The sequence below is a fragment of the Cygnus olor genome, chromosome Z, assembly GCF_009769625.2.
Source record: "Cygnus olor isolate bCygOlo1 chromosome Z, bCygOlo1.pri.v2, whole genome shotgun sequence".
In the NCBI taxonomy this organism is placed as follows: domain Eukaryota; kingdom Metazoa; phylum Chordata; class Aves; order Anseriformes; family Anatidae; genus Cygnus; species Cygnus olor.
In genome coordinates, this window is record NC_049198.1 from 80,383,005 (window position 1) to 80,406,179 (window position 23,175).

Below are 23,175 nucleotides of genomic sequence, written 5' to 3' on the forward strand. Positions count from 1 at the left end.
CAAAATAAGGATCAAGGGTCATCTCCAGCTGAGGAAAGGGAAGAGAAAGAGGCCAGATGTTAAGCTTGGGTGAAAGAAGAGACTAGCTAGAAGCAGAAGACAACTGGAGCAGGGTGCTCAGTTGAGGCTGGCACAATGCAGCTCCTGCTCTCCACCACCATTTTTCTCACTTCCATGCCCCTCAGCAGCAGGACATGGTGGCAAGGTGACGGGCCACCCACACCCCAGGAGAGCCACCCCCAGACAAGGACAGGCCCACACCTCAGTGTTGCAAAGTCAACATTTTATTGAACCTAAGTTGATGCAGAACAGAGGGGCAACAACGGCTCAAGTGTTCATTGACAGAACGCCCCCCAGGGTCTTTCATGTACAGTTTTAATACAGTTGGTACAGAAACGATTGAAAAAGTTTTAGAATACTCTCCAATTCAGCAAGGGGGATTCACAGCCCTGCTGTAAGCCTTCATGTTCCCAGATGCTGTCCTCCTTTGGACAATTCCATATCCTTGCCCAGAAGGCAGCTATGGAATTGCTGCCCACATCCCTCTCCCCTCAGGTACACAAACAGAGGGAAGCAAAACTTATGAAAAGAATCATACTTCAAAGCAGCCATAGATCTTCACATGAATCAACATTTACATATCCAGAAAGACTGGTTGTAACATCACTATTTTAGAAAAGCTAACATATGAGCAAAGTTACAATATCGACACCTTAACCTGAATTCTGTTTAAAACCTGTTGAAGCAACTTTGCCTCTATGACTTACCCATGTGTTTCACAAAACACTTGCAAAATATTTTATTATTACTTTTTGGTAACTGACAAGGTCAAATGAAGGCTCGGAAGCAGTCAACAGTGATCTGCTTCCTGTGATAGTTTGGAGATACTGTTTTGAGACAGTTTTCTTTGGGCATAGATTCCCTCCCCCAAACCATAGCAAGACTGGAACACAGTCGTCCTCCGATTTTTTTCAGTCATCTGGACAGGCTGATGCCTCCCTCTTGACTACACGTTTTTTCAAGCTGCGGTGAGATCCAGCTTCCAAGCAGGAGCACATACAGCTGCCCCTTCTCTACATCAACTGTTTGCTCTGGGCTTGCTGTAACCCCAGCCAGGATGACACCATCTGCAGTGCTTGTTCCTCGGAACGAGCTGGACACTTGCATGGGACAGGCAATACAGTCACAGGCCCAGCTTCAGTGGGTTCTCTGTATCTGACGAACAGGAACAACAGCTCAAGGGAAACAAGAGATATGTATTGCAAAACAGTGCTGTAAATCTGCATAGGCTGTTGGGTATACTTGCAAGGCTTAAGAAATGCTCAATGCAAATGGGCAAAACCTTCAATTAAGGTCTTTACAGTAGCTTGTCAGGTCTCATGATTATACACAGTGGACCTCTCAAGTACATTAATCCCCAGCAACAGATACACAGGCTGTAAACCAGAAGATGCATGCAAATACAGATCAATCTTTTTCTCATAAAAGGAGAAAAAATAGTTAACGACACTGGGTCTCAGTTACACAGTGGTAGCACTACAAATGGTAACAACACAGCTGTAGAGCAGCACTGCATGTACCACAGCGGCAGCTAAAGTCAGATCTGTGCATACAGTTTATATAAAGAGCACTGCCAGGGTGGGTCCCGATACCAGAAGCTTCCCCTTACTTTAATCTGAGCAGTTGCTTTGTTTCTGGGTTGAAATGGAGCCATCCGGTGCAGCTACAGTGCAGTTAGCAGCCCCTGCACTCAGACCTGGGCACTGCTGTGTGCATGCTCAAGATCAAGCTCCATCTTTGGGCCCAGAGGAATGCAGCTCTTGACAGGAAGCAAGAGGTCTCCCCTTCACTTTGCCATTTGAAATGTGCAGTATAAGCCAAGGGACTCAGAGCCAACTTGGTCTCAAAATACGTAACAGAAGTATAGTGTTCATGCAAGAGAAGGGAGGATGCCTCTTGCACACTATTTCATCTTCACAAATGGAAGGTATCTGAACCCACAAATTTAAGGCAAAAATTCATATCCCCATTTACCTGAATGCATATTTTCTGACAAATCTCAAACATTTTCTGGTTTACAGTGACACACAACATTTTTATTTATTTATTTTTTATGCTGGAGATAAAGTTTATTGAAGATACTACCACAATTTTGGCAAATATTCCAAAACCAGATTTGTAAACATAATGCTTCCCTTTTCAATTGGCAGCATTTTGAAAAGACAAAAACAATAAAACAAAGATTTTGCTCTATTTTGACCAGATAACCTGTGTTTTCACATGACAAAGCAAGCAATAGTTTAAATCAAAATAAACCAAAAACTGCATGAAATGAAAGTTTGTGCTGTTTGGTGATCACAGTATTTCATAGTTAAATACATCTGTTTGTTACATTCCTGGCACCCAGGACAAAAATCTTTAAATATACATTTCATGTAGGCAATAGCTTCTTTGCATATCTCTCTTCAAAAAATACTTTATAGCAGTATATAAATAGGTAACCTACATGCTTAATTTTATATTCTTGCCCCAAAACTATATATCTGTTTAATTTTTGTAAAGTATCAATTTTCCCAACATTAATAAAGCTGGCAAACTATTGAAATGAAAATGTTTTCATCTTCCATAATAGAAGTAGCAATTTTATAGGAAAAAACCTACAGCAACACTCGTCAGTTGTTTTAACCTGAGCGTTTGGCCTACTTAGAGTAGCAGCTTTTTTTTTTTTTTAATTTTTATTCCCCATCACGCATGCTCACACCCACACATTCTTGCACGCACACAGTACAGGCACACACTTTCAGACACTGGTAGGCCACGTAGTGCTTCCCAGGTGCTGCAGCGAAGTGGGAAGCAGTGTAGCTAATAATTTAACTACACTAAATACACACAAGCAAACACCTTAAGGCAACCATTGCAATGGGGGTTTGAGTTGCAGTGATGAGTTTCTGTTGTAACAAGTATGGGCTGTATATAGCACTTATATACATGCCTCTTTAACCCTCCAAAACAATGTGATTTTTTTTTTTTAATTTTTTTGTGCAAATTTCTAAACCTTCTACCATTTAAGGCAAAGAGTTTGCATTAACAAGAAAGGTCAGAAAAATAGCCTTATATTTATCCAAAAGTACTTCAGTTTGCTACAATATTTTCTTAAAATGTGCACAACTTCATAGTAGATGTTGTGCTGGGATCCCAGCACCTACTAATAAGATGGATTTCAATAGACAAACTAAGTCTTGAAGAAAAGAAGGGACCAGAAAAAGCAGCTTCAAATATGCATATAAGCAACACCAACAACAACAGAAGTAGTCAACTCAAGTATACTAATACTGAAACTTTTGTAATGCAAAAGTTCTAGCCTCTTAGAATCTTAGAGCAACTCATCTGGAATTTTAAATAAATAAGCTTCTGTTCATTCACATGTTCTGGTCCAAGCAGAAGACTAGTGCCATGACTCTGCTTGCCGTTGGTCAAATTCACCTATAAGTCTTTTAATATGAGACAGCTTGTTATGTAGATATTCACATCTATATTTCTCTTCATGGTAGTTGGGACTAGACTGCAAATATAAAAAGAAAATTAGGGCATGAAAATATTTCTGAGTTTAGTATTTCACATCCTTTGCTTAAAAATGGCCTCAAGCCCATCTCAGCAATTTCTAACTCCCACAGACCTTGTTATACATACCTGTTGTATCTTTCGATACTCTTCTAGGACTTCCTCGTGAAGGATCTTCAAGAAAAAAAAAGCGAAGACAATAATGAAGAACTTTTCACTGCTATTAGAAAATGTAACTACGTAAAGCAGTAAAAATGCAGTTTTATTCAAGATATTTTCTTATCCAAGAGCCATCCCTCCCCTGTACTGCAAAAAACCAACCAGACCAACAAACCTAGGAAACAGCCCAGATCTGCAATTAAACCTGTAAATAAGCAACAAGAAGAGAATGTGTTTGAAGATTCCCTTTGTGAAGTCATTCATGCCACTGTAAAATACTTGTGTTCACAGACAGCTCAGTTGGGTGGAGTCTTCAATTAAGGACTACACAACTCCTTGCAGGGTTTTGTGAAGCTACAAAAGTCAAGAGCTAGTCCACACGGAGTCAGACCACGTATGTGAGTTCTGCAAGGTTTCTCTCATTTGTCTGACCGAGCAGTACCAACTATTTTAAAACACTCCTCCTACTCACAAATACATTTGCAATCTGTCAAAAAAGCTTATAAAAGGTAGCCTGATACTACCAAGAACCCTCAGCATACACACAGAATTAAAGAATACTGGTACTGAACAGCTGAAATTTGCATGTCCAAATGTCATCCCAGGCTCAAAAACTGGAATGCTGTGTTTTTAGTACCCTTCTTTGCTAAAATTTTCAACTAGGGTTTGGGCCAACCACCTAGAAGCTGAATATGTTTGTCGCTGTAGGTCCTTTTACGTACATGTAGTTAAATACATATTCCTTCAAATAACAGAAAACAGCTGGTCAGCAAAGCCCAGGGATTATAGCTGCTGTTCTCTGTATTTCTGTGCTTCTCCCTCATCAATGTAGCAGCATGTCACTGGGACACTGTGGGGCAGTTAGCAAAGCCACTGCCGATCTGGTAACTCCAGCTATACGACCAGTCACTTGGTCTCTCCTGAATACTGAACTTTTAAAACCTTGTCAATACAATTTAATGGATTACTACACTGAAGCATCTGCCTGTGCTGAGAATGTGGACTTTTGGAAGAGATGAGAGAAAAGAGAAACAAACGTGTGTGGTTTTTTATTTTTTTATTTACCTATTACCTTTTATTACTCTTTAATATTTATTTATTTATTTATTTTATTTACCTGATATTCCTTAGACCCTGGAGAAAGCTGTTTCCTTTGTGCATCAAGCTTCATGAATCTCCTGGTGATATTCTCCATCCGAGCATGCAAATTCCTGTATTCATCATACTCGGCATTGAAGTCATCCTTGTAACTCTGGCGTTGCTCATACGAGACTATAGCTATGTATTTTCTAATGGAAAAAAACAAGTGTGTGTATAAGTGTACACCAAAGCCATTTCATAGTATCAGACAGACGTTGTGAGGAAAGGATTAACTGCTGCACTCTGCCCTTCTTTACCTCCTCTGCGAGGAAAGACTTAACTGTTCTCCTAGAAGCTAGGAACTGATTGCTTTGTGCCTGCCTAGAGCTGCAAACACAGACCTGGGCACTTCTGCAGGATGTACTAGGAGCAACAAGCTGATTATATGACAAAACACCAGAAGTGCTGTTTTGAGAAACTTCAATTCCAGAAAAGAGCAAGGTCTCAGGGAGACAACAACAAAGGACTGGAGCAAACCTAAGGCTCACACCTGTCCTGCTGTGCCTGGCAATAACAGAGAATGACCAGCGGACTCAGGACTGGTGTAACAATGTGACTGGATGTGTTTGGATAGAACAGAACAGAATTCAGAGACCAAGTCCCACTGCCTGACCACTTCAGGACTAACTGAATGGCAAGTGTCAATTCAAGTCAAGCTTTGGCTTTTCTTGTTTTCTCCATGCAGATGTGAGCTGCTGCTCTCCACTCTCCCTGTGAAGCCTGACTTTGTTTACAGAGGACATGTATTTTCTTTTTCTGCCCTAGTTCAAGGAGCTCCCTGTTCAGCCAGGCTGGTTTTCTGCCCCACTTGTTTGACTTGCCACACACCGGGATTGCCTGCAACTGGGCTTTTAAAAGGTGGTTCTTCAAAAGCAACCAGCTCTGATGGACTCCTAAACCCTCTAGAGCTGATTTCCAGGGATGCTGCTGACTAGTTCCCTGAGTAGTTTAAAGTTTGCTCTCCTATAATCCAGGCTGGCAACTCTGCTGACCTTTTTCTGCTTATATCAAAAATTTTAAGCAACTAATTCCTCATCACTCTGGCCAAGACAAACACCTACCCTCACCTGCTCCACAGGGCCTTCTCTATTCTCAACAGATCTATGAGGACACCCCCTTCCTAGCTGGCTAAGTGTTTGAATTCTCAGCCCAGAACAGGAAGCATTAAACTGCTGCCCCACAGTGTCAGAGCTACCCTCAGACTGCCCACAATGCATCACTGCATTAAATATGCAGAAGCTATTTCTGTGTTACAATGTAAAGAATAATCCTCTTATAGAAAATTATTTTTAATATTTTAATAAAGCATTTAGGCGACCTACTGATTCTGCTATTATGCCATTTCAAAGCAAGTTCTTCAGTACTTCTTATTGCAATGAGGTACAAAAATTTTCACTATATAGCAAGTGAATTTTAATTTTTGGGCATCTGACGTGACAATCTGCTACGGAGCTAAAATTAAACTCAATTGGGAAGTCTTTCTTCATTTGTAAAGACTGCAGTACCCCAATCATTGCAGATACGCAACATTTCATATACAAGTTTAGCGACTTCGTACTTTTTTTTTGTAGTCATAATTAAGAAGCTAGAATTTGAATGGAGGTTTCTTGACCATCTCTAGGCCCCCGTTTTATAATTTTGTGGTGAAATTGGGTATTTTGCTGTAGCTTCCAATTAATCAGTGGTCATTTACATGTAAGCTTAAGCAATAACTTTGATAGTTAATTCTGCTAGTTCGCATTTGTTGGTGTGTGTATACAATTTACTTTGCAATGCTGGACTTTAAATTTGCTAGTTTTCCCTCCCCACCTTCCCAGCTTAGATGTACTTTAGATGTCCTAAGTAGTGAAAATACAGGAAACATGTTCAAACTTCACGTACTGAGTAATTTAGCATTCAAACTTCCTTCTGGATTGCCTCACTCCTAAACAGAAAGCAGCACATGTTCATATGCCTTTTCATTTTGGTCTTCAGGAAGAGTGAAATTATTATATTTTTTTTTAGTCTAAACCATATTAAAATTGTTCTTAATACTTCTTCCCCCTCAAAACAGTTAAGGGACAGCCTTAGATTTCGAAACTTACAGGTATGCAAATAGGGCAGCTGGTTGACTTAAATCAAAATGTAATTTTAGAGTAATCGCATGTTCCTTTAGAGGAAATTGTCATTTTAAAGGAATTTGTCATTACCGTAAAATTACATTTTGGTAATTTTTCAGTTTTGTAGCTAAACTAGAGTTTTTACGGAAGTAGTTGAAAAACCATCTGTAAGTGGTATGACTATTATTATTTTACTCACATGAAATAGTCTGGTAGTTCACTTGTCGATGAAGGAGGATCTGTGGAGGCAGTGGAATTTTCTTTAACTCCTGTGGAAAAGCAGAATTTTGATGCTCATGATAAACAGCTTTTTAATAGAGCTAAACAGTACCAACCTGATGGACTGGAAAAAAAATCCTTTAGAGTTTTATTCTCACAGTGAATTACTGGTAATAAGCTCTACGCGTTAATAATAGTGCTCACACGACCTTCTCCACAGTAGGCAGCACCGGAGTTTACAAAAAGGGCATGGCTACTTTATTCCACAGGGTCTGCATGACCAAACTATTACTCAGAGGTCAACTTTTCTTATTTCAAGACATGATGTGGCATCTGCACAGCAATTCAAATTAGGCAGCAACAGATGTAGTCGCACAATAGAACAGAGTTTGATATATACCAACATCCAGGCTTCTGAGGATGGCAGTAAAGAGAGCAGAAAGCTGAAGTTCTTTTCATGCCACGTTTTTGTCCCTCCTTCCCTACCCATTTTGGATATCCAAAGTTGGATTAAATTTCAGCACTCTTCTAGACAGGAAAGTCAAGAGCATTGTATACGGGTTACTGGCATTCAGGCTTCAATAACCTGCAACAAAGACTTGTTCATCAATTAACGTGGCAATACCAGGGTTGAAAGTTATTTGCACTTGTAAATTGCTCTTTTGCTCTTTTAGATGGCATTGTGAAAACATAGCACATTCAACCTCCAGTACTTCTTTTTAAAGAAATGTTTCAAGACATTTGTCTTTTTGACAAATAAGAAAAATAGCTGGAACAGAAAGTAAGGTTCAGTATCTTTGTAATCTGCCTTCTTTTCATTTGGGGTTTGTTGGGAAGCTTAAAAAACATACAATTCTTTATGGTAATCACTATCTTACATCACTGCTGTTTAAGCACAGTATTTCTGCCAAAGCTCAGCCATTTTTACCAAGCTGTAAGCTATCTGAACAAAGTCACAGGAAAAGACAACTTACATGGGTTCTACTGGATTAGTTTTAATATTAAAATTATCACAGGGTATAAGCAGGAAGTGTGGTAAAAAATAGTATAAGAATAAAATTTGAGAAAAATGCAAACAGTAATATTAATAACCTCAGCATATAAAATACTATTTCTGTGAGCAATTTGGCTGTGAGCATTTCACTTCCAAAAGCTCAAGCATTATTTGTTTAAATGGCTAGAGCCATCTGAAAGTTTCAACATAACCATCAACTTGAAGGTTAATATGGATCCTTACTTCCGTAGTCATTCAGAATTATGTTACTGGTACCTGGAGAAAGATGTTCACATGTCTGTAAAGTCAAGCATGAATTATTTTCAAGGCAATTCCATGTCACATGTGGGCAACTGGGCAGTACGTCCAGGGTAAATGCGAAAAGACCGTCTCAAAGCACACTTATCTACACACACAATCCTTCAGAGGAGCACCCTGCATGCTCTGAAGATTCCTTTGGGCTGTGATAGGCAAGGGCCAAACCCGACTTCTAATTTGCTGAAGTAGTAGGTTCTGTGGCTAAAATGGAGAAGAGCTTACAGCACTGTTCAAACCAAAATTCTAGTAAACCATTTTCCAGTTTACATAGGTTTTAGACAACCCAACAAAAGGTAGAGTACCTTGAACTTTGTCTTGTAATACCTGATTAAATACATTTATTTCTGATCCATGTCTTTCAGTAAATACATATTTCAGTAAATAGTATGCAATACGTACATGTGACAAGCTTCTCTAATCATATGTTATTAGAGCACAGGCTTTAAAACCTGCTGATTAAAAAAGTAAAGTAAATTTCAGTGAACTGTCAGTTTCATGGAATTCAAGTTAAAAAAATTATTACTTGTGTTTTTCTAGCACCTAGCCCTTCCTTTTAAAGGGTTACAGTTCAACAGGAATCCATATAATATTTCTTTGTTCTAACCATTTCAGTAATGCAGAGTGAGAATTCTTAAAAATATGCCTAACTTTAGGTAAGGTTCCAGCAGAACAACCTCAGCATCTGTTTTGGGGCTTTTCTTTTTTTTAAAGCTAAAAGATAAAGTGTAATGCAATGGCAGACAAAAAATATGATTTCCTAATTCATGATCATAAGTTCGGGGTAACGGGAAGGGACTTAATATAGAGCAAGTGGAGGAAACAGACCATTCACCTTTCCAGCCCCCGTTTTTACCAGCACCTTTTCACAACAGTTACCCATGTAATGTTTAGGAAAAGCAGCGTATGGATACCTTCACCTGACTCCAAACTGGAGGCGTTTTTCAGCTTGGCAGTTTCTTCTTTTCTAAGGTCCTTCTCCTTTTCGCCTGCACTCCTAGTGTCCTGCTTTTTGATTTGGTCCTTCTCCTTATGCTTTTTGGCCTTCTTCTTGGATTTTTTGTACAATGCTGTGCCGTTCTCGCCTGCCGGCACGGTATGATGCTCCAACGGACCGTCAGCAGGCGCTGGGGTTCCTGAGGGAGTCCGAGAGGTATATTTTTCTTGCTGGTCCTCAAAGATGCTACTGCTGTTTTGGCTGATGCTGTCTACGGGCAGATCTTGGGTCCCGCGCCCCTCAGGGGTGGTGGGGGAACTGGAGCTGGCGGTCTGGGGTGGGTTGGAGGCAGGCAGGTGCGCGGCAGGCAGGGGCAGCGGGGCGGGCGCCGCGGCAGCTGGTGGTGGGGCCGGGGCTGCCGGTGGTGGGGCCGGGGCTGCCTTCTCGCTGGGGGCAGGAGGTTGGGTGCCAAAGGATGGCTGGACTCGGTGGGTGAGGTGAGAGATCCTCGGCTTCTTGTTCATCAGAGGGTCGATGAAATCAGAATCCAAGAGGCGTTTCTGAAAAATAAAATGGATTATCAGAATTCAGTTTTGCTGCCGGTCCAGACAAAAGCATCTCAGAACAGGCAGATCTTGAACACGCATCCCACACCTAAAACAATGACTGCCAAGCAAGAAATTGATGCAGCTAAACACGTAGCTTGTTTACACTTAGCTTTTAATCTTACGGCTTTGCAAGACTTCGTCCAAGCCTACAGCTAAGGCTGTAGAAGGCTGCAGCCAGATGAGGAGGTCAGGTCCCTGTGCACTGAGGCCGAGGGTCTCCTGCAGCTGCCACACCTCCTGGCCACAGCAGCTCTGAGCAGCGCTAAAATATCTTAACCATGAGAGACTTCAAGTCCTCTCCCATTTATCGTTATGCACACACAAGCTCACGTAACCAAATTCCTTCAAGTTTTGATTGCACTTACTAACATGCAGTTTCAGTCACAAAAAGAGTTGTGCTTTTCCGTAAAGCGATGTGTTTTGTATGGAGTTTTTTTTAAGCACTTTCTAAAGAGTTTGTATTGTCCTGTTTTACTTTTTAGAGAAACAGGACGTAAGTATGTTAAGTTTGAAAAGGCTGGGAGAAGGCTGATGTACCTCCCGCTGATCCAGACCTGCCCTTTACCCTGAACCACAACAAGTATTTAAACGATGCCAGGAAGAAGAAAAACATTCCCTCAAACAGTAGATCGCTATTGTAATTTGTCCTTATTCTAGACTTTTCTGAGCATTATATTTAAAGAGCAGCACAAGGATGTTCGTACAGGTTTGATGTATTGTAAGTACCATATCACAAAGAACCCTGAATGCATGCAATTGTGTAACAAATATTTATATAAATATATATAAACAATGTATGTATGATTTTCAGAAGACCTTCCCACACACCAAGATAACCAAGTTGTGTGTCAATACAAAATTATTAAGTATTTAATCAGAAAGTATGCGACTGCAACAATAATGGGTAGCCAAGAAGTTCAGCCTCTACAGGCAAGCTTAGCTCCTGCAAGGTCAACATGCTATTGACAACGACATGCTAGGCTGATGCCTCAACTATTCAAACACTACATGGATAGCTTCTGTGAGATCTAGGCTTATTTACAAGATAACATGTATTCAGAAACTGTTTTTTTCCTGAAGATTTTAATAAACATAGCAGCTCGTGAGCTATGTGAGCATAAGGTTTAAAGTCTTTGACAGTGCAACCATCTTAAAAAAAATGTAATTGCCCAAGTAGAAATAAGTGCTTCAGTTTTTCGTATGAGAAAGACAATACTAGCGCTTTGCATTACAGCTTTTACTCCAACATAAAAGCCAGTTAAATCATAATACATTGTAAATAATGTTAAAAAGCCACAAAATACCTGGGAAGGAGAAGCTGATGCAGCATCTTTATTTGAAGTTACAGGAGATTCCAAATGACTGGTGCTGGTGGTATTCTGCGATGAATTTACTCTTCTGTAAGATTTACCCATATTTCAGGTTACAAGGCAAACACATCCATGCCATAATTCTTTCATTACTGGAAAAGCACACACTCCTCATTTCCCAGATTAAAGTTTCTAAAACTTATTTTCCTTCCCCTAGAGACTGAACTTACCTAGAAAGTATTAATTCCAATGACTGTTTATCAACTTCATTGTATCCAGGCCAGTCTTTTTGAATGTCTTTAAATACATAATCCTTCAGAGTGTAAGAGTTATCCTTGGGATTCAAGTTGGCTACCTACAGGCAGACGTTAATAAAAGAAAAAAAAGTTCATTATACTTAAACACAAACCACAGTAGTACAGCAGAGCTAAATCATCACTGAAAACAAAATCAAGCACCAGACTTCTAGGTTTTAGAGGTGAAGATCAAGTCGTTCTCATGTAATGAGCACCGATCCTCAAAAACATGGTCAATTTTGGATACATGAAACATGCTCATGAAAATCTCTCTGCGCCACATAACCCTGTTTGAATTTAATACAGCACTAAGAACCATGGCAAGCTGTGTCAAAACTGCCCAGTCTTCACTGGTACAGTATGTGGACAGGCCTGATTTGTAATATTGTTTTCTGTTAAGGAGCAGAGAACGCACATCCCCAGGTGCAGATTCAGAGCTGTTCCACTTCAGGAGGACACAGGCTGTTCCTGTGTCTGACACCACTGCACTGCAGTTGCGGAGCACAGCTGTTCCTGGGCAAGCATCTCCATCACCACCTCAACGACCGCAGCACGAGCAAGAGCAGCTTGTGTGTCATCACTTGCCTGGTAAACAGAATGGTGTTTCTTTTCCCCAGTGACTGCGCTGCAAGGAACTACAGCTTTCTGTTGAAGAGGCTTACAGGATAACCGCACTTTTTCTTTTACTACAAAGATGGATTATTCTGCCACACAAAAGGCTTACAGATGAAAAAAGGTAACTGTGGTAACAGTTGTGGTATGTGGTAACATATCTAACAAGTTCTATTTTAAAACCAAGATTTAGTGCTAAAGGACAGATGTACAGATGTACTCTTCCTCTTGCAGGCACATGATTCATCACAGCAAGTCACTGTCGTAAGAAAGTCACGTGCCTCTGCAAATAAGGTGTTAAAATATCTTCCCTAAGAAAAACGCAAAGTATACTCAAAAATTTCAAGTTAACTAGCAAAACTTCAGGACCACTGCCACCCAAATTGCTGTTTCAGACTTCCTCCTCTGACACCTGCTCCAAATTTCTGAGAAAACAAAGAAAAACAGCATTGGTCCATTTGCCTGATACAAAATGTTCAATTGCTCTGTGAAAAACCATCACCAGTTTCTGCAGCTTTCACTATTTTCTTCAGCCTGGTGTTCACTAAAATACGTAAATGCTGATGCTCAAAGAAAAAGGATTTAAATGTGTTAGTGGATTAAGCATGCTTTATTTTCTGATGTACTTTCTGATATATTCTCAGACCTGAGTTTATTTTTTTTATTCTTTAATACACTATAAATAAATACTACTAATTTGTGTCTGTGTTCGAGTGTCCCCTGCTTAAAAATAAGTAAAAGTATCCAAGACACCCAGAAACTAAACCATTTGTTAAAAATTGAATTAAAGCTATATTCTCAGAGAATGAAATCTGTGAATGTTAGATCTTAGCAAGTTTAGGCTCCAGATATTAGATTCCTCTAAAACTGATTACAAAGATAAGAAAAATTTGAGCAAGGTTTTTCATGGTGTAGTGCTGCTAAGATGATCATTTTTGAATGCAAACTAGTACCTTCAGGCAATTCACACTACATATAGGAAAGAGACTCTAAAAGTCTCTTGTAAATGTTGCCAAAAATAATGGGATAGCAGAATTTTTTTTTTTTTTTAGTCTAGAGAGCTGAGCTTCTGGACTTTTAAAATCAACTTAAAATATAAAATTAACTATTTAAATTCATATGTAAGAATGCAGCTTTTGTTAAATTGCACATCTTCAAGGTGAAAAACTACCACTGCTTTGGGCGAACAAAGCAACAATACCTTACGTATTTGAGCAACCAGTGTTTAAAATTCAGTGTAGGAACAACCAAAACTGCAGAAATATTAAATTTTCCTCACTGTAGTAGTTTTCAAAACTATCCTAGATAGACAGAAAATGCTCCTAGCTTACACTTGCATATACTTGCATAACTCAGTCACAGTCTATGGGCACCAGTAGTATTAAAAAAATAAAGTCAGCATCCACTGCATATTATTATATCCTAATGAGCCTTCTCTGAACTGTTTGAGTAGAAAATGTATCACTCTTGACCACAGAATTTACAAGTTTCACCTTGTAAAACACTGTAGGCTTACTGGTGATTTTGATGAACATGATGAAGAAACAAGCAGAACTTAACTCAGAGGAGCACTGGAAAAGCTACTGCATAAGAAAAAAGCCTGCAAGAATGATAAAAGCAGAATTCATATGATAGCAAAGAAAACCTTTGCTCCAATGAGGACCACTACCTTTCCCATTTACTGATGGCTGAGACACCCCTCAACGGATAGCAGTTCTAACAGGCCACAAGAGGAGCCAACATACCATGTACAGGCCACCAACTACATGCACATGAAACACTAACCTACTTGATTACTGACTTCTCCCCATAAACTCATCACAACAAATATTAAGTACTATGATGATCTATTTCAAGCAACTGAGAGAAAGTAAATTCAGTTACTCTCAATTAGCTGGTTCAGCAGCCCAAGCAACATAGAAGCATGGGGAAAAAAGGCAGTAGGAGCAACAAAGCTAAAAAAAGTGAATTGCTGCCTACCATCCTAGAAAAACAAAACTACCCCCCAGATCTTTCAGTCTTTCCTTCCATCACCTTGGCTTGCATTTTGAGCACCCTCCATAGTGCCTTTTGAAACACTTAAATGATGAGAAGATTATTTAAGGTGTTTATTATTTTTCTCATTTAAATATGGGAGTAACGTATCCCTAAATCATGATTAAAAGAACAGCAGGAGGAAAAAAATGCTGGCAACCATAATCTGACCTGCTGCAGAATAGCTGCAAGGGAATTCTTGTCCTTCTGGTTGACACCATCTCTCTGCAAGCGAGCAAGTAACTCTGGTTTCTTGTAAGCCTTCAGTGCCAGTAAGTGAATCACCCTGTCCCTGTACGGTCGCTGAGAAACAGTATTGTTTGTATGAGTCTTCCGTATTGTATTTGCTGGGTTTATGGGTGTCGACCTCTTCCTCTCAGGTGCAGCATCTGGAACACTTTGTGGTGCTTTTCTGATCTGTACTCTTTTTCCTAAATTAAGGATAAAACGAAAAAAAGTGTTACCAGGGATGTCCAAAGTAGCCAAGGAAATTGATTTTAAAGAGATTTCTAAAAATGTATTTACTTAGCATTTTAAGATCTACTGGCATATTCAGAGAGTAAAGATGCACCAGGTTCAGAATTAAAATATTATTCAATACAATAAAAATCAGGTAAATGAGTCATAGGAAAATTTATAGATTTATTTATATAGGTGCTGCTTTTATTATTTTTTCAGTTTTATAGCTTAAGCTCTGAAGAGTGCCTAGGAAGACAAGTCTAGAGAAACAACTGCACCACTGATTAAAGAAACTACCAGCACTTGGTGTTCATCACCTGAGTTACTCATTCTAAACAGAAATCTTCTCCCCCTCTTATTATGTAAGCCAATATACATGTCACCAAGTTTGGCAGAAAACAATATATCAAGAACCTAACAGTTCTTGGGACTATGCCAGAGAAGTTTAAAGAGAAAGCCTGCTCAGCATTTTGGATCAAACTACAAAGAGGCACGTTTCTCAACTGGAGGAACAACGCGAGTGCTTGCAAACAGTGCATCCAGAATGTAAAAGTAACAGCGCCCAACCTGGATCTGAGCTTTCCAGAAAAAGCCCTCAACTTCTCTACTCAGTTTTTAAATAACACCTGCTATAGAACAGAAAGAAAATATAAAACATAAAATTATTGTAGTAAAAAATGTTGTGATCCACCAAAGGATGTGAGGCATTTTTCTGAAGCTAACAAGTCATGTTTGGTACATGAGGGAGGCTAATGAGTATGTGTCAGAACATCTGAAGCTCCACCTCTCCTCCATCAGACATGCTTGGAATTCAAGAAATTTCTGGAGTCACAGGGGAGAGACCAGTACATAGCTGTGCTTATTACTGCTATCCCCAGGAACTGTAAAAATGTATTTCCAGTGCAGGCCAAACCTTTATGATCTTTCTGCCCTTGGTCTTTGCCCTTCTGGTTGTCAATAACAAACCTAACCACACAAACACACGTGGTTACATTTTCAGAGCAGCATGAACTTGCCAGTTGTCTACTGAATGCATTACAAGTGTTGTGACAAGGTAAAACCAATTTAGATGCGCGCCTCCTGGCACAGCAGATAGTGGAAGTTGCATTCAGACAAGCACCTGCTTAAGTCACATCTCTGAATCACTTAAAAACAATCAGCCAGAAACATAACCACCCATTACCATGAGTGACAACCCCAGCTCCCTAGCTGTACTGTATGCAGAGTGCTGAAAGCCACCCTCACTGCTCTAGCAGCACCCAGCCTGTCCTACCTGGGCTTCGCCTGTGCCAGCCTGAAACAGGAACACTCCCAAACCCTGTCATTCTGCTGCTGCCCATCCTCAGGCCCCATTTACTTAACTTAAAGCGTTCGCTCGGGGTCTGTTTAAGCAGCCAGAGTCACACGGATGATGTGCAGGTAGAACGGTGCTTCTCCAAGCAGAAGGTGTTGCAGCTCTCACCCTGCATTATGGACAACCCACCTGGCGCCCCTGTCCCAGTGGGAACCCGTGCCCTGCCCGACACCCACAGCGTGGAGGCTGCCAGTGCTTTGTTTTGCACTTCTAGGAACGCTCTGCAGGCACAGGAGTCAATCGTCTTCACTCTTCTTGGGGAAACTGTGCTCAGTGCAGTGCAGTAACACACAGTGCCACCTGAGAGCTTTTTGTTCTGTGCACAACTACAAAATCCACAGGCAGATGCCAACATTATTTGACTTGAGAGGTGTTTTTTTAATGGAAAAACAGTCTTAAGGTAACAGTTGCTCAATCATGGTGAAGACAAAATAAATTAAATCTAATTAGCATCAGCATGTGTGAAAAGCATTTTTTTCCAAAGTAAGCTTATGAATCTGTACAAGAGGCTTCCGCAGTGTTGCTTTTTTTATGTTACAAATTCAGGTGATGGTTTAGTGCAGTATTTAGATATTCAAGATTGCTGTTACAAAACAAAAACATTAGTTACTAAAACAGAGAATGTAAGTGCATGGGAAGTTAAAAACCCTCAGATCAACAGTCAAAATTTCAACCAGCCCAGCAATATGGGAACAAGGAAGGAAAGGCTGGCAGGTTTTTGGGAGGTCAAAAATAAAAAGCTAACTTCTGAATGCAGCAACAGGAGATTTTAAATCTGTGATGTGAGAGCGAGCCACCTAGAACTAAGACTTGCCAACAGCATGCCAAAAGAAATAGTTACTGAATTGGAAAACTTACAGACATCTAGTAGAAAACAAAATACAACCATACCTAAATATGGTCCACCAGGCTTAATAACCTTTGCACTTCGATTGCGTGATTCCTCTTCTGCTTGGGTCATGCGCTCTCTGGTCATCTGATAGGAATCATTTGTTGCACATACTGTAATTTTATTCTGTACAAATCCCAGGCAACTCAGTTGCAAGGCTCCAGAACTACAAAAACATTGAAAAAAAATGAGCCCAAGCACTATTTCAAGTCCAGAAGTATGGTTGTATTAGAAACTTAAAAACCTGTGTTAACAGGCAGAGAAAAATGTTTTTCACTTCTGACAGCTAGCTGATACATGTTTCAAATAATCTCTGCACACCCAACACCCAAATTTTATCCATGTTACCTGTCAATATAATCACAATGTTCTCATATAACCACATTTGAGGGGCAAACTCACGATAGTATGAGTGGCTGTACTAAAAACGACAGCAAAGTACTCAAATTACTATGTGAACTGAAGTAGTTACATGGGCATCCTAAAAGCTACGTGCACATTATGCCTTACAGGCCTTCTGAGTAATGCTCAGCACCTAGTTAAGCACAAATTTGAAAGTCGCCAGCTTCCTCTGCCTGCCCAAGTCCAAAACCTTGCTCGTGACTGCCCAAGTGGCCCTGAGGTTCAAGAAAGCAAAGCCAGACCTCCCCTCAAAGCCTGTATGCTAGCTGCCACCCCAAACTGCTTCCTTCTGAGGTTCTCCTCCTTTTTTGCCAACCCCGTGTATTTGACAGCAATGAGCAGTGCTGTTGGTTTAACTCTGAGGATTTGTATTTTATAAGGGACACTTAAAACAAAGCCCTGCACAACAGAACAAATGGGAGGGCAGGCATGGTATCTCCTCAGTAAAGCTCAGATGGGCATCAGGTTTCTGAAGGGGCCCGGTCCTCTGGGATGCAAGTGCCTTGTGTTTGTACTGGCTGCAGACATCGGCAGCGGCTCACTGACGGAGCTGCTGGCAGAAGCTGCAAAATAGGTGAAGAGCAGCGTTTCCCCAGAACCGTCTTCCTGTTTCCCCTGGATCAGTTTAAATGCACTCACACTCATCCAGATGAGCACGTCCATGGCCTAACAGCAACTTAATTTAACCTTAGTGATTACTGCTGTGAACAAGTATTTTGTGCAGCAGAGCACTCATTCTGACCAGAAAGAGGCCGACAGACTAACCTAGCCCGAAACACTTTGAACAACCCTAAAACGCCCCAGTTAAGGTTCCAAAAAGAGAGGTTGAGCAACATTCAGCATCTAGCTTCTCAGCTTACCAGGTCGTTTCTGACAGTCACAAGACTGGACAAAGCCAAGCCACTGAAAACTGTTTCAGAATAATACAGCTTCAGTTTCGTCCAACTGGAGCCCAGAGCTATTGGAATTATTTCTTGCTCCCAAAAACAGCACACGTACAACAGAAAGAGATTGTTCTTGCCGTCCAGAGCGCAAGCTCTACGCATTGCACATTTCCTTTATCCATCACAGGGACTCAGCGATCTAAGAAGGACCAGCATGAGCACCGAAGCATCGTGCGCCGCCCAGTGCATGTGGCTTGCTGTCACTTCCCAGGACTGCAGCAGCCACACAAAGTTCAAGAAGAGAAAGGGCCCCACTGGGCAAGTCATCTGCACAGAACAGCTCCCATAGCAGCTCGCCCCAAAATATTCCAAAGACAAAGAGATGGGGCACAGCTCAGACCTCAGAGAAAAGGCTTATACTATGGGAGCAGCTAAGCACTGACCAAGACACCATGCAATTCCCCTCCTTGGACTATTTTCTGAATTTGAGCAAGTTTTGAAGCCAGACCTGCCTTGAGCAGAAGGTCCCTTCTGTATTATTTTTAAATGATTCTACATAAAATACTCCAACTAACTGAGAGCTGACTACAAAAGAACTCACAAAAACTAATTCAAACAAGCTTTCAAAACAGATTGGCAGAACCGCATTAAAACTACTTAGGCATGTTATTCAGACCTAAAGCAGCTTAAATTTAATCTTTCCTATAAAATGAATTCAGTTCAATTTAACAGAAACTGCTCCTTCCCGAACAAAGGGGCCACAGAGATGCTCAGTGAAACACTTGAGTCAGACTTGAGGACCGCTACACATTAGGCTTGCCTGCACAAGGACCCCGAAGCAATTTCTATCAGGAGCATGAGCTGTCTTCCACAATGGCCCTCTTGAAGGCCACTTGCAGGTTTTCTAATCAGGAGCTGGCAGCAGCCTCAGCGCACCAGGCACACAGAACTTCTATCGGACAGAAGAGGGGAGAGGAAGCAGGACTCAACCCTGCTGCTTACTTTGTGCCAGCCTCAGCCACTGTCTGGCCCCTTTCAGACACAGCTTAAATGGGGGAGGGGGGGAAATCCACCGAAAGGCACCACCCCAGGCACCCCAGGTCTGCCACTGAAGCATTCAGCTCTCAGCAGTCCTACCAGCTGCATGAGTTCACAGAAAGGCTGCACTGCAGTAGGAGAGAACTAGCACAGTAAGTGAAAATGTTCGGAGATCTTCTGCTAGGCAGAGCGCTATTCAGTCAGCTCATGTTCATACTGCTGGTAAATTCTCCACCTAGACAAACCCCAATTTCCAAGGTGAGTGCAGAAGCCTTTCTGCGACCAGAACAGGATCAGCCCCTTTCGGAGATGCACACAGGGCTGTCTGCTATCAGCTTCCCAGCTCAGCACAGGCTCTGCTGGCAGCTTCCTACGAATGCGTGGGGACATGCAGTGGTTCTGCACCACCGACCCCACCAGCACCACACTGAATGCCTTCTTCTAGGGCCTGAGGCTAGCCTGGTGTGAGAACACGGTGCTTGCTGGGCTGTTAGCTAGACCCTAACACTGTTCACTTTGACTCAAACGAACCAGGACAAGGCGCTGCTGTATTACATTTGGGTTCTGAAATGTGGTGGTCATGCAGCTACGGGTAGGTCACTGAGTTATGTGGTTCTTAAAATAAGACAACTATCCATCATGGCTGGCCTCCTAGCAGGCTGCCAGCTATAATCATATTTACATATGGTTGGAGAATGGACCTGGTCTAGCTTGGATGATACTGAACTCCAAATGCTTTTAAAAATAGCTCTAAGGGGTGAGAAAGCACTCAAAAGGCTACTCTTTTTAAAAGCAAGACCTAAAGAATTCTATGTAAAAGCAAGTATTTATAATGAGCAAAAAATCATGCTACTGCTAGGAATCTTTTTTTTTTTTTTTACTGCAGCTCATCACTAAGAGCGTGCCTCTGTTAAAGGTTTTTGCTATATGCTCAAAGCCACAGAATCTACTTAAATTTGCCATGAAAGAAAATGTTAAGTAAAACTTACCTTGAGACAGTTTGCTGGACACAGTCAAAGCTTCCCTGAGGGTTATCTTTGCCAACATTTGACAAGTAGAAGTTAAATGTATGCACTTCATTTGGGAGATCAACTTTGGGTATTTTAACAAGCTAAAAGGAAAAAAAAAGTTTATGTAAAGACTTCAATCTACACTCCTTTGCTTGTGATTAGCTACAGTCATAAGAGTCTTCATAGGATTTACTTCTCAATGAGAAAACGCATTTCAAAAATTTTAGTATGACGTCAGTGACATCACTAAAAAGTCTGATCTGGCATAATTCTCCCTCCAAAAGCAGCACAGGCTATGTGCTGCTGTTGTAACTGTACCAGAAAAGCTACAGTCAGTCGTTTGGCACCTAATTCAGCAAGACATACAAGCAGCAAGTAGTCCTTTCCAATTAAGTGGAATTACTACGCATGTACTTAGCTTTAAATGCAAGTGCCTGAGCACAGCCAAACAGGCTGAAGCTCGGCTAACTCAACAGAGCAAAGCAATGTGCACAGCCCAGCTCTGTGATTTACCTGGTCCTCACGAAGCACATACAGCATTCAGCTACAAGAAACAGCGACACATGAATTGTAAAACTTCTACGGATATCAAAGGTGAATTTCAACTCCAACAGACACTAAAAGCTCTTTTGCTCAGTTCTAGAACATTTGCATAAATACGAGATGTAAATAGTTGTTGGTAAACTCAGTCAGATATAATAAAACTTGATTTCCTTGGCTGAGCTAATCACTTAGCACAGGATGTGACGCACTGTACCAGAGCTGAAAAATATAAGTGTGAGGAATCACTAAAATGTTTATTGGCATAAGCACATTTGAAAAATGTGCTGCTTTACAAACAAAACCCTGAAGCACAAAAAAAGACCGCCATCCAAATACTTTGTTCTGAGGGTAAAATTAGGCTGCATAATGTCTAAAAAGCTGTTCTGAAATTTGCTTGAATTTTTAATGGAATATTAAGTAAAAGTGACAAGAAAAGGTATTTAGAAGTGATATTCGACAGCCTTAAATCTTTCTCTTATCATTTTGCTTGTGAATTTGGCTAGTCTTTGTAAAAATCAATGTCATTTTGCACAAAGTACTAATATAAAACTAGAAGACTCCAATAGTATTTATATTTTAATCATTAACATTGGGAGAGTTTAGCAACAGCTCGGGGCAATTGCTGGATAAGGAGAAAGACAATTTACCCGAACATTATTCTTTTACTTAAGCCTCAAGTAGCTGTATTCCTAAAAGAGCAATTTATGCATTTGCAATAAGAATAAAAATAAAGTAAGTTACCAGATCCATCATCATGGGTCATGCGTGCTACCTTACCTTTCAGCTATTACAAAGGTTACTAGAGAGTAACCATCAGTCTGAAAAGATCACAGGGATGCCAGTGACACTAAGATTCACCTACATTCTCTAAAACTAACCACCACTGATTGAACGTTTCAGCTTAATGATTTTACAATATATACAGCAGGTGTGTATGCATGGAATTGATAGGACTGTAAGCAGCGGACTGAGGATTCAACCCATCGAAGAAGAAGATGTTTTGTAGCCCGATGTAGTTTCTGGAAAAACAACAAATATCAATCTAAGGCTGCCAGTCAAGAAATACAACCACACATATTGAAGTAGATAATTGTTGCTGTGTATGCTTTCAATTAATTATCGAAGCTTTGGGGATCTTATTTTTGTGTTGATCAGCTGAAAGAATGTATATCCATGCAATCGCCTTAACAATTAATATCTATAACCAGAATATTTTTCTTTAAAAGGCTGGATGAATTACTGTGGATATTAAGTCATAGAACAGTCAAATGTTTTGATGTGATAATGTGAAGATGGAACTTGGCCTAAGAGTACGTTTAAAAACATGTTTGTTGCTCTTCCACTCCCTTCAGTGAAGCCTTATTTCTCCTAATGAAAGAAGACATTGACAAGGTATGGAGAAACATACAAATCTGCCTCCTTGCAGGCAGAAACATAACAGGCTGATCACCAAAAATGTTTTACCATTTGAGCAAACTTAAATACACATCCTGAACTTATCAAGGCTTCCTGCAGCTCCCCATCCTGCCCAGCTTTGTAAGAAAAGCACCAATGATGATGAGGGAACCAGCTGTTATCACCACTGTGACAGGTGTCTTCTCACCAGAAAGTAAAAGATCTAGAAGTTAACTTTCATCCTCACATTTTCAAAATAGGTTTTTCAAAAACTTTGCAAGAACTAGGTGATCACTCCTCAGGCATGCCCTGAGTTAAGATAGAGGAATTCAGCATTGTGGGAGAATACTTCTGTGCTTGGATATTTCAAAAAATGGCAGTGCAACTAATCTGAGAATAAAAAATTGTTTCATCTTCAGTTCCAAAATTATTGAATTTGTAATGCAGCGGATACAAGGCTCTCATTTTTGTCGTTTTCCTTAAGAAGTTCTTACTAGTTACAAATAGGAGGCATTTTTACAGAACTCAGAACAACAGTTAGTGGTGAGAGGGGCTGCTAATTGAGTTCAATGCCGTGTTTCTTACTATTTGCAGCTGAATCCAGGAAACTGAAGGACCCAGCAGATGCTTTAGCAGCCTCTGAAAAGGACTCATTCAGAGTATCCACAAAGTCAAAAGCTTTGTCCCTTAAACAAGGGAAATTACTGCAGAAAGTCTGTTGTATTTCAGATAAGCCAGTTCAATAAACTTTGAAAAAGCTCTGAGGGAAAGAAAATGCATTTTAAGTTACATCAAATGCAAATAAATCAGATAAGCCGATTTTCCATATTATGCTTCAAAAGTGAAAGCCCAAAAATTTAGGAAACAGAACAAAGTATAAGTATTGAATCTGCAGGTAATACAAAGCTGGCAGGGAC

At 40.5% G+C, this 23,175-nt stretch overlaps 1 protein-coding gene across 2 annotated transcripts in view; it reads right to left on the reverse strand.

Annotated features, from left to right (window-relative positions):
• Positions 1 to 266: 266 nt before the first annotated feature.
• ELL2 (elongation factor for RNA polymerase II 2) overlaps positions 267 to 23,175 on the reverse strand; it is a 44,611-nt gene continuing 21,702 nt past the window's right edge. Inside the window, exons 3-12 of one of the 2 annotated variants that reach the window (XM_040541120.1) lie at positions 20,300 to 20,421; positions 16,989 to 17,152; positions 14,456 to 14,715; positions 11,573 to 11,697; positions 11,337 to 11,430; positions 9,408 to 9,984; positions 7,159 to 7,228; positions 4,838 to 5,009; positions 3,691 to 3,735; positions 267 to 3,562 (exon numbers count right to left, since the gene is read on the reverse strand). In XM_040541120.1, coding sequence (XP_040397054.1) covers positions 3,446 to 3,562; positions 3,691 to 3,735; positions 4,838 to 5,009; positions 7,159 to 7,228; positions 9,408 to 9,984; positions 11,337 to 11,430; positions 11,573 to 11,697; positions 14,456 to 14,715; positions 16,989 to 17,152; positions 20,300 to 20,421 — 1,746 coding nt within the window. In that variant the 3' untranslated portion in view covers positions 267 to 3,445. Of the gene's footprint in view, positions 3,563 to 3,690; positions 3,736 to 4,837; positions 5,010 to 7,158; positions 7,229 to 9,401; positions 9,985 to 11,336; positions 11,431 to 11,572; positions 11,698 to 14,455; positions 14,716 to 16,988; positions 17,153 to 20,299; positions 20,422 to 23,175 lie in introns of both variants that reach the window. The other variant, XM_040541119.1, reaches the window with a different exon arrangement.